Below are 19,454 nucleotides of genomic sequence, written 5' to 3' on the forward strand. Positions count from 1 at the left end.
CCTAGTTTAAATACATCCTAGCAAAACCTCTGAACTGCTCACTGAGAACATTTGTTCCCTTTTGAGAAAGATGCAAACCATCTTTTTTGTACAGTTTATTTCCATTCCAAACAGAGCTACCATGAGCAATAAAGCCAAATCCTTGCTCCCGACACCATTCACCAAGCCACAAGTTAAAGTCCCTAATACGCATCCGCCTGTCATTCTGAGTGTTATGCACAGGCAGAACTTCAGAGAATGACAATGTGGAAGCAACCTGCCGTATATCATTGGCAAAAACACTAAAAACTTCCTTAACCTCTGAAACCTCATTGCAAGCCACGTCATTTGTCCCTAAATGGACAAGTACATCCAATTTCCCTTCCTGCTTTGCTTGCTTAACAATATTACAGATACGTCTCCTGTCTCTGTGAGCAGTAGCTCCGGGAAGACACCTCACAAGACCACCATTGTCCATCTCCACACCTCTTATGATGGAATCCCCCACCAACAACTGCTTTCTATTATGCCTCACCATAGTCTTCAAGCCTCTCTGCACAACACCACTAGCCTCAGTGCCTCTCTGCACATATCCTATCAATGATGTAAGATTATCATGTAAGAAAATACATCTCTACATTACCGCCTCTCCCACTGAGTTTGACATCAGCTGTTTCTTGATTTACTCTAACTTACTTTTCTCCAGTCAATTAACAATTTTTTTCTGAGCTTCTGTCCTCTTGCAACCACATGCCCTCTCGTTCCCTCACACATTAACTCCTTTTTCTAATCTCTCTCTGTTGGTGTCTTCCCCATTTCTCTAAAATATGAAATGATTACTTTCATCTATAAGAAACCACCCACTCGATCTAAGTCCTCAGTGTAGCTAGGATCTATTCTCTATACTCCCTATCATCTTATAGCTTCTTGAATAACTTGTTCAGACAAGTGTGACCAACTATTTGTTTGACTTTCCTCAACCTCGTTTCTGCTCTGTGCATGCTAATAAAACGGACCTAACAAACAAGATCAATAATCTAATCACTAAATTCAAAGGTCATTACGCTCTACCAATGCCCTTTCACCTCTCCATCTTGACAATGTTGGCCATCAACTCCTAATTTGAACAATTTACTACTTCCTTTTTTTTTTAGAGTCTGCCCTTTCCTGCGACTCATCTACTTTGGCAATGTCCTTCAATGTCTTCTTTCCTGTCAGAATCTCTCTCTGGGAACTAACTGATTCAGTTAGAGTTCCTCAATGCTCACTCCATGGCACTCTTCTGTTTTCTCTTCATACAGTTGCCATAATATTGCATTGCTTTGGATTCCAGTTTGGATTCCAGTCCCACTTACGTGCTGATATTCATTTCTATATTACTTCCTTTGAGCTTCCCTCTTTCCTCTGGGAGCATGTCGCTATCTATTTCACCTGGGTCCCTAACTGAATGTATTATAAAACAATCTTTCCAAAACAAAGCTTCTTATGTTTTGAAAATCAATACTCAATGGTCAATCTCCCTATTGTAGAACCATTAACCCAATGTCAAAAGGTTATTGCCTTAGAGCATGGGTTTGCAACCAGTGGCATTCCAGAAATTGTGAACTACATCTCTCCTAATGCTTTGTCAGTGTTATCTCTGTAAGGGCATTATGGGAGATGTAGTCCAAAATATTTGGAGTGCCAAAGGTTTTCCTACCCCTGACTGACTCTGGTCTTGCTTTTATGCCTCACTTCATCTTAGTCTCCAAATCCTGAAACTTTCACCTTAAGGTATTGCTTGTATTCAGCCCTTTCTAACACACAATGCAACTATTGCACTTGTCAATACAATCATCATTTCCAGTTTCAATTAATTCAACCCACTCTCCTTTAGACCTATATTTACATATGGCAGTATATAATGAATGCTGTATCCAGGCTTATCTTCTTTAACTGCCAATCTGACACACTTCATCGATTTGCCAGTATTTGCATTGGCTTCCAATAGCCTCTTGGATCAAAAATAGAAATACTGACACTAAACAAGAAGACTTGTAACAACTCTATAAGAAATAGTTTCTTCTTTAATTCATAGCAGCCATTGTTGATTACTCCATTCTGCCAGTAACCTTTGTTTGTCCTCTGTCTGCATCCACATCAATAACTCTCTTTACAGGATTTTTTTATGGACTGTGCTACTCTCATTGAATGTCCTTGTTCGTCTTGTTAGACCTTACACACTCATATCTTGAAAGCTTGCAATCTTACTGATAAATGTTGTTGCCAGTCTATTTTCTAACAGTCTATTCTCTATTTTATTGCCAGTCTATTCTCTAACATGTTTTACTATAAAGCTTCCCCACACAGAACATGTTTTACTATATATGCTAATAGATGCAAGCGTCATACATGACAAATGCTCTTCCTTTCTGGACATGTTGCCTTTTCCCTTTTAATGTGGTTTCACGCCTTAATTCCTGTAGACTGTAAGCTAATTTATATGCATCTCCCTGTCCACCTTTTCTTTTTACTCACCTTAAGTCAAATTGAATTTATTTTTTTATTAATTATTATTATTATTATTTGCATTTATGTAGCAGGAATTTAACCCAGTGTGCTTTACAATTTTAATGTGGGGATATATCAAAAAATAAGAAATAGATATGTAGGTTATCACGTAAGGATGTTAATGAGAATGCTCCTCAAACAGCTCACAACTTCAAGAAGAACTAAGTGGGAAGTAAGGTCATCACATGAGATTGTAGGGAATCAGTAGAGTGGGGAAGTGAGATAGTGAAGTGGCTTGTGAATCCTCTTATTATGTTTGGAGAGAGAAGTAGACAGATTAAAGAATAAAAAAAATATTCATGGAAGCTATTGGTTGCCTCAAGAGATTAGTTTTAGGAAAATTCACATATGATTGAAGATTATGGAACATCTGATGGGTGGATCTGATGGGATGGAGCTGTTAAAGATTTACACACTGATCAGACACAACATTAAAACCACTGATACCTGTCAAGGGGTGGGATATATATCAGGCAGCAAGTGAACAGTCAGTTCTTGCATTTCATCTGTTGGAAGCAGGAAAAATGGACTAACAAAAATATCTAAGTGTCTTTGACAAGGGACAAATAATGAAGGCTAGACAACTGGGTCAGAGTCTCAGCAAAACAGCAAATCTTGTGAGGTATTTCCAATATGAAGTGATTAGTACTGACAAAAAGTGGAGCAAGGCAGTGAACTGGCATCAGGGTCATGGGCGGCCAAGGCTCATTAATGCACGTGTAGAGTGAAGGCTAGCCCATTTGGTCCGATCACACACACGCTACTGTAGCTAAAATTGTTGAAAACCTTTATGATGGCCATGATAGAAAGGTGTCAGAACACATAATGTGCTGCAGTTTACTACATATGGGACTGCCTAGCCACAGATTGGTCAGCATGCCCATCAAGTTCATATCAAAAGTGCCTTCAATGGGGATGTGAACATCAGAACTGCACCATGGAGCTATGGAAGAAGGTTGCCTGGTCTGATGAATCGTGTTTTCTTTTAGATCATGTGGATGGCCGTGTGTGTGTGCATTATTTACCTGGGGAAGAGTTGGCAGCAGGATGCACTATGGGAAGAAGGCAGGCAGGCAGAGGCAGTGTTATGCTCTGGGAAACCTTGGGTCCTGACATTAATTTGGATGTTACTTGGACACATACCACCTACCTAGAGATTTTTGCAGACCACATTCATTCTTTCAAGGCAATGGTGTTCCCTGATGGCAGTGGCCTCAAACAGCAGGTTAATGCACCGTGCCACACTACAAAAATTGTTCAGGAATGACTTGAGAAACCTTGGCCTCCAAATTCCAGAAATGGTTTGAGGAACATGAGTTTAAGGTGTTGCCTTGGCCTCCAAATCCCCCAGCTCTTAATCCAATAGAGCATCCATGGGATGTGCTGGAACAACAAATCCAATCCAAGGAAGCCCACCTCACAACTTGCAGAACTTAAAGTTTTGGTGCCAGATAGCACAGGATATATTCAGAAGAGTTGTGGAGACCATGCCTCAATGCATCAGAGCTGTTTTGGCAGTACAAGGGAGACCTACACGATATTAGGCAGGTGGTTTTAATGTTGTGACTGTGATCAGTAACAATAATACAACCACCTGCCTGTATTGATAAACATTATGATCTTGAACTGAATTCCAAAGAGCACAAGACACCCATGCAGTGATTGGAAAAGGGACGAGGTGTGAGACAAGAGGTTAGAACGAAAAAAAAAAAAAACAGCTGCATTTGTTTGAGACCGTAGAGAAGCAAATTATAAGAGTGTGAAAAAGGCTCCTTATTAGCATATTGTGCAAGAAATGCAATGTTAAGGTACAAATTTAAGAATTTTTGACAAACTGGATATGGGTTGTACAAGTGTGTGACAGTGGAGATTTAGTTTTATAAGAAGGAAAGGATAAGATAAAACGCTGAGATCACTATAGTAAAAGTGCAGCAGAATCTACTTGCATTGTATAAGGAATATTTATATTAATGTTTTTGGTAGCAAAGTGTTTGTACATCTATTACATTTGTTTCATGTAACTTCTGAAATAAAAGGGAATCATGACATGTCACACATGTCATGTGTCCTTAAGGGGTTAAAGAAAATGCTCTTGCATTTATCCTCAGGGATCTGACCAATGACCAATGTGGATCTTACTAAAGATTCAAATGACTTGGTTAGTTGGAAATATCCAGATGAGCTCAGTTCCATAGGGATGCTTTTAGCCACATCATACTTTAGCTATGCACAAAGAGACAAGTTTAGGCATTAAAGGATCACTACAAGCACCATAACCACTATAGCAGTGATTGTGGTGCTTGGAGTGCCCCTTTAATGAAGGGTGAAATATTTTCTTAGAGCAGTAAGGTTGGCCTACGTGCCCTAGCACAATCCTTGTGTACACCTATCCTAGAAAGAACATTATGATTTATGGTGCATGTAGTTCAGCAATCAGAATGAGGTTAATTCATCAGGTAAAGTGAAAGAAACTGTTCTTTAGATTATATCAGCTGCATGGCCACAATTATCATGATGCTGATACCTTGATCCAAAGTTTTGTGACTGTGACATGGACATCATGGACATGGATCTTGGAAAGCATCCCTGAAGCTGAGCTACCACACATGGTGAGGCATCTGCAGGCAGCCTTGCTGACACCTCAACAGGTCTGACCAGTGGTGATCTGGTCATATTCCGGGTACTAAGACCTGCAAAGGCACCACCTACAGTCCCCAGAGACCTGGTGGTCCAATTCCAAAATGGGAAGGACAGAACAGCAATAATTACCACTATAAGGGGCAAGTCACGCTACCATTTCAAAGAAATGGCGCTGATGTTCTATGCCGACCTTTCAGGCAGGACTCTGGCATGGCGCTGGTAAGTACTCACATCTATTTCTTATGTTTTGCTATATACAGTTGCAAGAAAAAGTATGTGAACCCTTTGGAATGATATGGATTTTTGCACGAATTGGTCATAAAATGTGATCTGATCATCATCTAAGTCACAACAATAGACAATCACAGTCTGCTTAAACTAATAACACACAAAGAATGAAATGTTGCCATGTTTTTATTGAACACATCATGTAAACATTCACAGTGCAGGTGGAAAAAGTATGTGAACCCTTGGATTTAATAACTGGTTGAACCTCCTTTGGCAGCAATAACTTCAACCAAACGTTTCCTGTAGTTGCAGATCAGATGTGCACAATGGTCTGGAGTAATTCTTGACCATTCCTCTTTACAGAACTGTTTCAGTTCAGCAATATTCTTGGGATGTCTGGTGTGAATCGCTTTCTTGAGGTCATGCCACAGCATCTCAATCGGGTTGAGGTCAGGACTCTGACTGGGCCACTTCAGAAGGCGTATTTTCTTCTGTTTAAGCCATTCTGTTGTTGATTTACTTCTATGCTTTTGGTCATTGTCCTATTGCAACACCCATCTTCTGTTGAGCTTCAGCTGGTAGACAGATGGCCTTAAGTTCTCATACAAAATGTCTTGGTAAACTTGGGAATTAATTTTTCCTTCGATGATAGCAAAGCAGCCCTAAACCATGATGCCCCACCATCATACTTCACAGTTGGGATGAGGTTTTGATGTTGGTGTGCTGTGCCTCTTTTTTGCCACACATAGTGTTGTGTGTTTCTTCCAAACAACTCAACTTTGGTTTCATCTGTCCACAGAATTTTTTGCCAGTACTGCTGTGGAACATCCAGGTGCTCTTGTGCAAACTGTAAACGTGCAGCAATGTTTTGTTTGGACAGCAGTGGCTTCCTCTGTGGTATCCTCCCAGGAAATCCATTCTTGTTTAGTGTTTTACGTATTTGTAGATTCGCTAACAGGGATGTTAGCATTTGCCAGTGACTTTTGTAAGTCTTTAGCTGACACTCTAGGATTCTTCTTCACCTCATTGAGCAGTCCGCTCTGTGCTCTTGCAGTCATCTTTACAGGACGGACACTCCTAGGGAGAGTAGCAGCAGTGCTGAACTTTCTCCATTTATAGACAATTTGTCTTATCGTGGACTGATGAATAGCAAGGCTTTTGGAGATACTTTTATAGCCCTTTCCAGCTTTATGCAAGTCAACAATTCTTAATCGTAGGTCTTCTGAGAGCTCTTTTATGCAAGGCATCATTCACACCAGGCAATGCTTCTTGTGAAAAGCAAACCCAGAACTGGTGTGTGTTTTTTATAGGGCAGGGCAGCTGTAACCAACACCTCCAATCTCATCTCATTGATTGGACTCCAGTTGGCTGACATCTAACTCCAATTAGCTCTTGGAGATGTCATTAGTCTAGGGGTTCACATACTTTTTCCACCTGCACTGTAAATGTTTACATGGTGTGTTCAATAAAAACATGGCAACATTTCATTATTTGTGTGTTATTAGTTTAAGCAGACTGTGATTGTCTATTGTTGTGACTTAGATGATGATCAGATCACATTTTATGACCAATTCGTGCAGAAATCCATATCATTCCAAAGGGTTCACCTACTTTTTCTTGCAACTGTACACCTCATGTCTGTAACCAACAACAATAACTATGAGTAGTGCGCTTAGGTGCTTCAAACAGTAATTAGGTAGTAGCCGATACACACCACAGTGAGATCCTCTTTTACCTACTACAAAGTATACACACGGACAAAATATAGCCAACAAGGTTTGAGAAAACTGAAACCTATGCAGTCTATAAGATTGGAGCACTTGTACAATAAAATAGTGAAGAAAAAGGGGTGTACACTGACTCCAAACAATTATAAAATTCACATGTGGTGACATGTAAAAAGGGAAAAAAGGGAAATCACATAGCGTAAGTCCGTTATTAGAAATGTGAAATAAGAAGACCGTAAGATGTCAACTCACATGGATGAGAGCCTCTACGGGGACAGGCTCAAATCACATTAGCAATGGTGCAGTTTATTGGCACTGTACCCTTCCATAGAAAGTATCCTCAGGAGATGAGTCAAAAATAAACAGGATCCAATTATGGTGTAGTATGTTATCACATCAAAGAGCTATAACTTAAAGTGCAAGTGGTTGCTCACCTTTTTCAGAGCCACTGGAACCTGGCTCTGAGTATTTTCACTCAGGGGCCTTTGAAACCAGTCAGTGGAAGGAGCCAAATAGGACTTAACACAAATTAATTTATTACTTGGTAATATTAAAACACACATATGTGGCAAAATAAACAAATGAAAATAAAAAAATTCAAACATTAAAAATAAATTGCAAACACAACACAGGTTTATAAAGAAAAAAAAAGAAATCTTTGTTAAATATATGTGTTGCACAATTATTGGTACCCCTATGATTTCATATGAGAAAAATATATTTGAAGTACATTCCCATTGATATTTTACTTTTTAGTACACCTGGGTGACTAGGAACAGGAAATTGTTCAACTATGACTTCCTATTTCAAAGAATTATAGGTATGAGGTAACACATAGGCCAAATTCCCTTAATCATTCAAAACAAGACCAAGGAATATGGCTGTGATAAGGTTGTTGAGCTTCACAAAATGGGTAGTGGCTATAGGAAAATAGCAAAAGCTTTGAAAATGCCTATTTCCACCATAAGGGCAATAATAATGACGTTCCAGTCAACTGGCAATCTTATGGATCCTTCACAGTCTTCTTTGTTTATCAAGGGTGCCAATATGTTTTATAATTTTATTTTGCATTTCGTATAAACCTGTTGTTTTATGTTTCCTCTGATAGTTAATTTGCCTTCTTTTCAACGTACTGCTAAATTAATTATTTAGAAGTATTTATCACTAAACCATATAGAGACATAATAGCTGCTGTATTGTCATCATATAATATGTCATATGATATTTGTTTTCCATAAACCTTTTATATTACTCAGTGGATGCAGCAGGAGCAAGACTTTAGATCTAAAATGCCACTCTCCTATTTTCCGGTTCCCTTCTTGTTTCCTACTCTTTGAGCTCTACTCTGGATTCCTACGCTCTGAACCGTGCTCTCATATACCGTACTATTTAAAACTTGGAACATCTGTCCACTTTAAAATGATAGAAACAAGTATTACAGACTTTTCATAGATGAAACAAAACCAGAAAAATCTGAAGTAAGGGATACCAGAAATCAGAATAGTCAAATAACAAGCCAGACGTCAGTATAGGCAGCATACTAATAATATGTCTGAACTGCAAGCAGATACTGAGAGAAAAGAGAGAAAATTGTGGCTTTTTAAAACCCTTCTCTTTGCATGCCTAATTAATGACTGTAAAAAGCCCAAGTAATTTGAAGCATGAACCTCTATATGCATCATCAACAGGGATTGAATGACACAAGTTCGGTGTCAATAAATCAGACTGGCACATCGAACCTCTGGCATCAGAACATCTGCCACGTGGAAAATATGATTTTGGTCACTTGACATCCTTGGGTAAGAAAGACATCTTATGGTGAGGATTCAAATTATTTTTGAACAGATTCACACTTACTTGGTCCCTCGGGCATTCTTGGTCCTTCTGATCTTCTGTGAAATCGCTTCTGTCAAATTCCCATTCCATACCAGAAATTTGGTACAGCAATTGGAGTATCACTGACCCCTAAATCCTGGCAAAAAATATCTACACATGTATTGACTAATTTGGGAAACCTGCATGCGTTGAACTCAAAATAATCATACAGTCTGAACATGGAAAATTACAACATGTATGATGGACATCAATGTTTTTGGAAAATATGAGATCCATGGCTTGACTCACATATAAATGCAATTTTTCACTTCTCATTCATTTTTCCATATGGATTTTCTTTTGTATAACAGGAGAGAAGAGATAAGGAAAATACTGAATGTTTGGTTGGAACCCCATTTTAATTATTTTTTTCTTTTTCCATTCTTGCCCTCTCTCTCTTTCCCTTTTCTCTCCCTACCTATTCTTATCTTCCATTTTATCCACCATTTTGTTGTAAAATAACTTTCCTACTGTATTTGTCATCATGTCTGTATTAGGAGGGTCTTTAAAAAGCACATCATGAAAAATGATGTTATGTTGAAATTAATAAATAAATAAAAAAATAAGTTAAAATACCATTCTATAAAAGGATTTTTCCATCTGAAAAATTTGTCACAAAATATACTTAATACAATTAGCCTCCAGATCCAATGTTCTCCACACGGAATGAAAATTTGTAGCAAAACATAAACCTTGGATATCCTAGAAAAATATATGTCATTTCCCTTTACTTTCTTGAAACATTTCTTACAAAAGTAATCAATCATCTGGACATTTCCATATAATGTAGTGTTGTTGTTTTTTCTACTATTTGATTGACCCACCAATTTGAAGGAGCAAAATATTATTTAAAAACAAAAGTTAAATATCACACTCCCAAAAACATAAAAATAAAACACATTTGCTAGTTGCTTTCAGAGGTTTCACAATTGGCACAATTAAAGGGACTCTCCAGAACCCTAAAGCACTTTAGGTTGCTGAAAAGATGTGTGAGCAGTGTATCCTCTTTTTTTGTTTTGCAAATAGTGCTTTCAACAGAGTTTGACACTTTTATAAATTAACCTAGTTACACCCCAAGCAAACAGACATGTCCTGTTTTTTCTTGGTTTGGTTAGCTCAGTGGAGCTAAACTAAATTGACAGCAATTGCCCAGAGCACCTGCCTTGCAAATAATTATAATTTAGTTGCATTGGGCAGTCTGTGATTGGACAGACACAGCAAGGCTTGGCATGGTTATTGGGGAGGGCTAGCAAAAACTGCAGACAAGAGAAATGCAGGTTTTGCAAATGTTTTTAGATATACACCCAATGTGCAAAATACATAATGAAATTAATTGATGTTATCATGTGGGATATATCTAATAAGCTGTGATTTTTATATATTTTGTGTTTTGGCAGTTGAGTGCGCCTTTGATAAACCTGTCCCTTGAACACACTCAGTTTTGTTAAAGATAATATCTAAACAACCAGCATCATGAAGATCAAGATGCTCTTAAGCATGGGTCATCGATAAAGCTCTAGACAAGTGCTATAAGATCCACCATTAAGTCTATCTTCTGCCCATACTCCCACCCCTGATGCTAGCCTACAAGACTTCTCGAGGGATGCACCGTTCCTGTGGAACTCACTTCCCTCCTCCGTTAGATGCTCACCCAGTCTCCACTCCTTCAAAAAATTATTAAAAAACCCACTTCTTCATAAAAGCATATCAATTAAACTGTTAATAGCTCTCGACTGATTCCTCTCTTGCAACTGTCACTAGTCTAATACTATCCTTACCTTTTGTGTCACTTTACCCCACTCCCTCCAGCATGTAAGCTCATTGAGCAGGGCCCTCAACCCCTTTGTTCCTGTGTGTCCAACTTGTCTGGTTACAACTACATGTTTGTTCGTCCACCCACTGTAAAGCGCTGCGGAATTTGTTGGCGCTATATGAACAATAATAATAATAATTATCTCGGCAAATGAGAAGTGCTCACTAACACAGATTTAGACAGATTTATAAACAATATTTAAGAGAAATAGGCCTTTTGTGTACATAGAAAAAGTCTTAGAACTTTGAGTTCAGTTCATGAAAAATGAGGGCAAAAACAAAAGTGTTGTGTCTATAATTTTGTTCAGTATATATATATATCTCAAAGAAAAGCTTTGCTTTCTGGCTCAATTATATTTTATGCCCAGTGCTCAGTAATGGACTTCATGATATATTCCAATAAACTAACAGCACTCAAGGACTTCAAAGTAAATATATATCCTTTATTCCATTAAAAAAAAAAGAAAAAAAAAACATTATGTCAACATTTCAGTTCCATTTAGATAAAAAAAAACAAAAAAAAAAAACACCTTATAATGGTAACATGAAATGTCGTAATTAGTTACCATGGTATGAGTAAACAAGCCACTTTGCATATAAAATAAATATACATATACCACTACTGAATAAAAAGACTGTGCCTGCATAATTAAGAACATTGCTGCAATTCTTGTGTAAGTTCCAAAGAAATGATGCCAGTAGAAAACATAGCTGTCATTTTTAAAAAAGTGCATAAGATTAAAGTGCCGTTATACAAAAGTGTCCATTAACCTAAATAGAAAGACCTTATAATATACTATGGTGCAAATTAACTGCATGGATATATTCTTTACTTCATATATCGACATTTAGTGACCAAAATGGTAAATTGTGAAAATGTGGCATCTTAAAATAACAGTGCAATAACAAAATTGACAATGCACATCTATATAAAACATGTTAAAATTCTTTAAAAAATATTTGAATCAGACACTCAAAAAGGGAGAAAGAAAAAGATTTTTGGTTTCATGCAATATAAATCCGTCATCAGTCTATCATTGCTTCAATGTTTCCAGTCCTTAGGGATATATTGATTCAACCTTATCTGCAAAAAACAAGACTATGCTAATTTTTCATTCAGTTCTTTGGGGACTACCATATTCAATTCAGGAATCCAGAATATTTCTCTATTCAGAAGCAGTAGGCTTGATGTCTTCCTCTTCTAAGCGCTGTTACATGATCTATCACTATGAATATTAATGAAAATAATGGATGTTTAATTTCCAGAAAATGTCTCACCACAGGTTTTTCTGATTGTCCTTCCCTATATGCAATGCGTATACGAGACCTGTGGCTTATAATTCTTCCACATAAATCCATCTCAGTTTTCCCTGTATACACAAACCCACAGGGGATGCAATTTAATTGATAACATAATCTGTTTTACAAATTATCCTGTGTTTTATTGAATATTTTTGGCCATTATGTGTTTGATTAAAACTTTTGACTGGTATAAAGTGTCACCAGTTGACACACCCAGACACCTAACACAATCCACATTTTGAAATCTTTGGGACTACATCATGTAACTTTGAACCAGGTCCATATGGACCAACAGGTCTAATGCATTTTAAATCCTAAAGCAGATGATCTGTGGCTGTTGAAAATATCTGGTAAAATGGGATCACTCACCAGTATGTTCCAATTTTTCTTCAATGCTGCCACCAACTTTGGTGTGGCAGAAATGAATGCCATTGGATCCTTCAATATAGCACTTTTTTGCTTTGCATTTTCACTTATATGGTTCTTGGTCCTGGACAACATTTCATGTAGGTCCTTCTAATGGCAGCCCTTACTTAAATATCTACTATGCATCTTTTTCAGTTTTTTTATCCTTCATCTGAATTGTTCCACATTACTCAAAAACATTGAGAATAAGGTAATGATGTTCTGAGATGCCTATGGGGGGACACTGGATGCATTATATATAATATATTATTTCAATCTGTTGGCTTAGTGAACAAAGTATATACAAATTGTGTATTCTTTATGGAGATTTCCACACTGAGATATTGGAAACTTCCTCACTCAATGAGGAGTTGGTAACTCATTGATATACTCAATAAAATGCTGTGCCTCTCCACGATGCTATAATGCCATATATAAATCTTTAGTTACTTGCAATTGTTTCACCAAATTGAAGTAGAACAAGTTTTTTTCTCAAAATAATGCTTATACATGCATACGTGGGGGCAGCCCAGGTAGATATTCCAGAATTTTGCATGTGCCAACTTTGCTCAAACCTAAAATAATTCAATTGCAAGGTTAGAAATAAGTGACTCTATTGCAGCACCAATATAATATGGAGAGTGCATAAGCAATTCCCTTATTGCCTCCACTCCTTTATTATGTGTCAGTGTCATTAGTAATATTCCATTCATATCCGTATCAACTTATTTCAGCTTGTCAAGTAGGCATTTGGTATCTTTTATGCAGGTAGCGATGTTTTTTACTGTTCCTTAAAAAGATGGTCAAGCCAGTTGGCTATTGGTTCCATTGCCCCTCCAATTGCTGAGATGACAGGATGTCCCGGTTGGTGAATCAGATCTTTGTGGAGTACACAATTTGTATAGCAATATTCTTGATTATGCAGGCACAGTTCTTTAGGGATCTTTGCACACATAAGTATTTTATATATGCAGTAATTTGTTCACCATGGTAACCAATTGCGATGTTACATATTTACATTAGGAGGTGCGGTTTTCGCTTGCAAGCGCACATTATGGTGAAACACACCGGCAATCGATCACCTGTATGGTAAGTCTCTTTTATTTATGTCTATAAATAGTTTGCCATTTGCCTTATTTGAGATTTAAGTGTTCTGAGGAAAGTTCCTGAATGGAACTGAAACCTTGTCATATTGTCTCTTTGTTTTGTTTTTTTGCGATGGGGTAAACGAAGAATAGACTATAATGTCCAAAAGTACCAGCTAATTAATTGGTATGTACATATATAGACACACACGTGCATACACATACGTGCATACTCTGTCCTTGGCCCCCTTCTATTTTCTCTATTTCTTTATTTTATGCTGCCTCTCTTGGCAAACTTATTACTTCATTTGGATTCCACTACCACCTGTACACTGATGACACCCAGATATCTCTCTCCTCCCCGGACCTCTCCCCTGCCGTCCTGCAATGTGTCACTGCTTGCATTTCTTCCATCTCTGACTAGATGTCCTCCAGCTTTCTTAAACTCAGTCTCTCTAAAACTGAGCTCCTTATCTTCCTCCTCCTAATACTGATCCTCTTCTTTCGCTCTCCCTTCAAGTTAGTGGTATCCACATAAGTCCATCCTTGCAAGAATGCTGTCTTGGCATCATACTTGATTCTGGCCTCACATTTGAGCCTCACATCCAGTATGTTGCCAAATCCTGTAGATTCTATCTTAAAAACATAGCCCGCATCCGCCCCTTTCTTACGCAAGATGTATTGCCCAGCTACAGTCTGTAATGAATGCTGCCACCAGACTGATTTTCCTCTCTAGTATGTTATCTCAAACCTCACCCCTCTGTCAGTCCTTACATTGGCTATAGGAGTCAATTCAAAGTGCTAACCCATACCTATAAAGCACTAAACAATTCTAACCCTTCTTATATCTCTTCACAGATCCCTAGGTATGCCCCTTCTCGGTCTCTCTGCTCTGCCTGTGACCTTTTCCTGTCCGCTGCTCGCACCTGTACGGCCAACTCACGCCTGCAGGACTTTTCGCGTGTGGCTCCCTTCCTATGGAATAGCCTGCCTACCACCATCAGACTCTCCCCTCGTCTTCAATCATTTAAAAAGGGCCTTAAAACCCATCTTTTTAGAAAAGCTTATGGCCTCCCAGAGTAACCTCTACCTCACATACCTGTCTCTTGCTCTCTCCTATAGGGCAATGCTTTACTCTCTCCTCCAGCTTTGCTTCACTCCCACCTTATTTGATTGCTATTTCCTGTCCTTATGTGTTTTATACCCTACCTCCTATAGACTGTAAGCTTGTTTGAGCAGGGTCCTCTTCAACCTATCGTTCCTGTCAGTTTTCTTGTAATTATCCTATTTATAGTTAAATCCCCCCTCTCATAATATTGTAAAGCGCTACGGAATCTGTTGGCGCTATATAAATGGCAATAATAATAATAATAATAATTTATATATATATATATATATATATATATATGTATTCCAATACATGGTCACTCCTGGAACTATTCATTACTTAAAGTAGTTGACTTCCATGAGTGCAATATATATAGCATCATTTGGTGCACTCAGCTTTGAGTCAGTTATTTTTTAAATTTTAACACATGGCTTTGGCAGACAATTGAGAGCAAAGGAAATTTAGATTTAGGATTTTGAAAATATGAGCTTTATTGAAATGCTTACATTTTACAATGCAATTTCAACAGCGTATTGACTCTTTGACTGGCAAGTTTTTTTTCTCAAACTGTAGAGGGTAAATTGAATATCTTTTTTTAGAACAAATGAGTAGACATTAACATATTGACTTGAAAACTAATTACAATTATTTTATCACAAATCAGTCAAGAAAAAAAAAATAAGGAAATAGAATTTATAACATTTAAGTCAGATTGCTATGAGTCAGATATAAACACAAAGATACCAAGAAAGTATGCAAACCGGAAATTAGATAAACTAAACTAGAAAATTGAAAATGTATTTTTAAGTATATTAATGCAAACATATGAGGAATAAATGGAATAGTGCATTGACATCTGAAATTGGTATATTAGTTAATGAAAATTATGAGAAGCAAAGCAGATATTTCAAAAGCTTTTTTCTTTCAGTATACAAAAATGAAGAACCATTGACTCTGTTGCTAATAACTAAAGCAGATAGAACAATATGTTACTGCTTTTACATTGAATTAAACATTTGTGGTTTTTTTTTTAAAAAAAACATGTCATGTAGGTAATGCATTTGAAGTTATATATAAAATCAATCAAATAAAAGTAAGAAAAAAACAGATACTCGAATTTGAATTCCAGCATGTACCGTAGAATCCAATAGCTGCAACTTGTGCAATGAGTGCTCACCAACGATGTTGGTTTGTCAGCCATGCTCTTTTAACTTTTATGTAGCATTGCTGAGCTTTGGACAAAAGTAGGTCTGTATTGGCATAGCACGTGAAGTTGTTTTGTGGATTTTAGCTGTCAGCTTTATTTTTTTTTCTGAAAGCAAAGAACCAAGTTAAAACTCCCATAAACATACATCATGCTATTAAGTACTGCCCTGTTAAGTACTGCACTATTTGTAAAGTAACAATTAAGACACAGCAATTTGGGAGAAGGGTCAGTGTAGGTGTATGCAAAAATAAATAGTATTACACAAAACATAACTTTAAAAAAAAACAACCAAAAGCATAAGTAACTGTTACCTAACTTATATATTACAACTGAAGCCTGCAGTACCCTTTCAAGATAAAAAAAAAAGTCCCAGAGCCAAATGATGTTCACTCACAACTTAGGGAGTTTAGGTTAGTAATAGCCAAACCAATGTTTGAAGTCTTCCAGTATTATTTCCATTAAAGGATCACTATAGGGTCAGGAACACAAACATGTATTCCTGACCCTATAGTGTTAACACCACCATCTAGCTTCCCTTGGCCCCTCATGCCTCCATAAATATAGTAAAGATCTTACTGTATTCAAGTCTGAAGCTGTAAATCTGCATGCTGTTAGACTCAGAAAAACAAGCAGTCTGCTGACATGTGGTAGCCTTATCCAATTACAGTGCTTCCCCATAGGATTGGCTGAGACTGACAAAGAGGCAGATCAGGGGCAGAGCCAGCATGATTCAAACACATCCCTGGCTAATCAGCATCTCCTCATAGAGATGAATTGAATCAATGAATCTCTATGAGGAAAGTTCAGTGTCTGCATGCAGAGGGAGGAGATACTGAATCACAGGATGCTGTGCACAGTGCTGCCCTGTGCTCTGCTGACAGCAGATCTGAGTGGATGGAGACATATTATGCTTCCATCAACTCCAAAGTCTCTCTGGTTCACTCTGAGTGACTGCAACTGGAGGTGTTCCTAGCTTTCAATGTAAACACTGTATTTTCTCAGAAAATACAGTGTTTACATGAGAAAGGCTGCAGGGAGCTATAGTTCTCACCTGAACAACCTCATTAAGCTGAAGTTGTTCAGGTGACTATAGTGTCCCTTTAAGCCATTGTACTTAATGATTGGCATTAATGAAGAAAAGGCAGGGTCCATATAAATTACAATCTTAACTCAGAAATAACAGACTTAAGAGCTAAACCTCGATGGCTGCAAAATACATTGAGGGGTCAGAAGACTATACAGCCGCAGTGAGTGATCAGAAGAATCACCCACCAAGGATGTGATTGTTGAAGGGTATTAGGGCATAACCCAAAATAATAACAGATAAAGAAGAGGCTGGAATGGGTTAACTAAACAAGTGCTCCCAAATGCAGTCTCTATACCCTGAATGCAGCTGCTCCACTAGTATAGAGCAATGAGTTGCTAGTTATGGAGCACAAATAGAACTAAAAATTAATAAACATACATTTTTATTGGTCCCTCTTGGGGAAAGAAAAAAACAAAACCCAGCTGTAACCAGTGTAGAAAATGAATATACAGTGCTATTTGCAAAAATGTATTAAAATACAGAGGAACATCCGTTAGTCTGCAATAAATATAGTGATCCTGCAGTACCTAAAGTTGCCTATATTGGCCGTTGTCAGTAGCTTTTAAGTAACAAAGTCTCTGTAGCCGGCAATATGAGATAAAGAGCGTGAGAACTAAAAAATACAATGTATCCTATTTAAGTAATGGATAACAATAAAGCCCTTAGTGAAACAACGTGCTACTATTGCACATATAAGTGTTTTCCATTGAGGGTAATCTCCGTATGTAAGTTTTACATTACTCCCTTTGGTAGTGGGAACTCCAAAGTGAATCGTGTACAAGCGTTGTAGGGGAGCCTTTGGGGGGGAACAGCGGCAGTATAAAGCCAAACTAATGTCATAATTCAGAATACTAGCCGTTACTGAAGTTATAAGCATCAGTCAGAATACTAGCCGTTACTGAAGTTATAAGTCAGAATACCCATTGAGGGGTCATTGAGGTATGATATTCTGGGAATTACTCTCAGAGATGTCATTAGCAGGAATCACTCTGGTTTTGTGAAGACTGGATCCTATCTAAAAAAACATATTAGCATTTTGTTTGGAAACTGGTAAAAGCATAGACTTTGGTTTTGCCATAGATGTGATCTGCTAAGATTTTGGTATAGTCATTATTATAGGTTCCATACAGAATCATACTGTACAAATTGAAACCTATTCACTTAAACAAAGAAATATTTCTTGGATTAAAAAGTGACTTAAAGATTAAATTAACAGATCATGTTGAATAGTTCAATCTGTGCCACAAATAATGTAGTTTAGCCATACTAAGAAGTCTGAATACAGAAAGGTAGCTTTGGGCACGCAAGCAATAATTTAACCTATCTGCTATATGCATTACATTTCCACTTTTCTATAATTTAAAGCACATTATGTTACATATATACATAGCTCATATTTATTTGACAAAAGTGTGATCGGTAGCTCATTCCATAAAAAAAAAAAAAAAAAAACTGTGTGAGAACAATACATTCATATAAAAAGAAAACACTCCACACATTAAAATTTTTGTTTTTTTCTCATGTAGATATTTGGAGAACGTTGCTCAGAAATACAAGATGCCCGCGAGTTCCTGAGTTCCCACTGCTCTCATGAGGACGACTATCTGGATCAGTTACATCCTGGCTATGTGCCCCTGTCATTTTTCCTACAGGACTCCCTTTCCCGGCAGTCACCTGAATCTACTTTTTGCTATCCCCCAGCTGGCTCTCGGGCACCCTATGTGTGTCCCAAAGAGCAATATGTGTGAAGATACTCACCGAATGGATCCTGCACGCCAAACCCTCTCATCCCAACTTGTTCACTATAATTCTCGTCTTTATGCAAAATCCTTACCCATAGCCCATCCTCCATCACAACCTGCTCTGATAGCAGTGAACTGCCAGAGGTGGGCTTGCCTTTTGACTTTTTGGGTTATGTCTGTTATTGGGTTGATAAGAGGTTCTCTGCCGAGTTTAAAGAGATTTGAGCTGTATGAATGTGTAAATAATAAAATTTAGGTTGAACATTGGTGTTTTCAATTATTTCTTCAGCACAATAAATCTTCTATTAGGCTAAGAGACCAATTGCTTTTATTGTTTGATCAATGATAAGTTCAGCTTTGTCAAATGAATAGCAGTTCTCAAACTGAAATCTTAAGGAGAATTGCTATTTTTCAATTATTAGTGATAAACTCATGTCTGCAAATAAGATCGAGCCTCAAGAAGTAAAATGTTACACAGCTACCAGGATCATCGTCAAAAGTTAGTGGTGCAGAACCATCTTTAATGAAGGTTGTAATGAACTGCTGCCCAGAGCCCACACCAACCTTGGTCATCATATAGCCATCACTGCCAGTTTTATTTATTACTGTCTATATTGATGTGTGCAGCTTAATATGAATTTTCCCTAATCTCTTCTCTTTCTTAGTTTGCAGCAATGCCTTGATATGATTTTAGCAGCACTACCATT

At 37.6% G+C, this 19,454-nt stretch overlaps 1 protein-coding gene across 6 annotated transcripts in view; it reads left to right on the plus strand.

The window, feature by feature from the left end:
• Positions 1-19,013, plus strand: part of NECTIN1 (nectin cell adhesion molecule 1) — a 333,749-nt gene extending 314,736 nt beyond the window's left edge. For 2 of the 6 annotated variants that reach the window (XM_063436436.1, XM_063436440.1), the window contains one exon: positions 18,532-18,611. Coding sequence is in view for 4 of the 6 variants with exons in the window: in XM_063436432.1 (XP_063292502.1) it covers positions 13,542-13,607; positions 18,532-18,753 (288 nt within the window). In the remaining 2 variants the exon portion in view is untranslated. Of the gene's footprint in view, positions 1-8,812; positions 9,100-13,541; positions 13,608-18,531 lie in introns of those variants that run through there. The other 4 variants (XM_063436433.1, XM_063436438.1, XM_063436432.1 and 1 more) reach the window with 3 other exon arrangements.
• The last annotated feature ends 441 nt before the right edge of the window (positions 19,014-19,454 follow it).

This window comes from Pelobates fuscus, chromosome 11 (genome assembly GCF_036172605.1).
Source record: "Pelobates fuscus isolate aPelFus1 chromosome 11, aPelFus1.pri, whole genome shotgun sequence".
Taxonomy (NCBI): domain Eukaryota; kingdom Metazoa; phylum Chordata; class Amphibia; order Anura; family Pelobatidae; genus Pelobates; species Pelobates fuscus.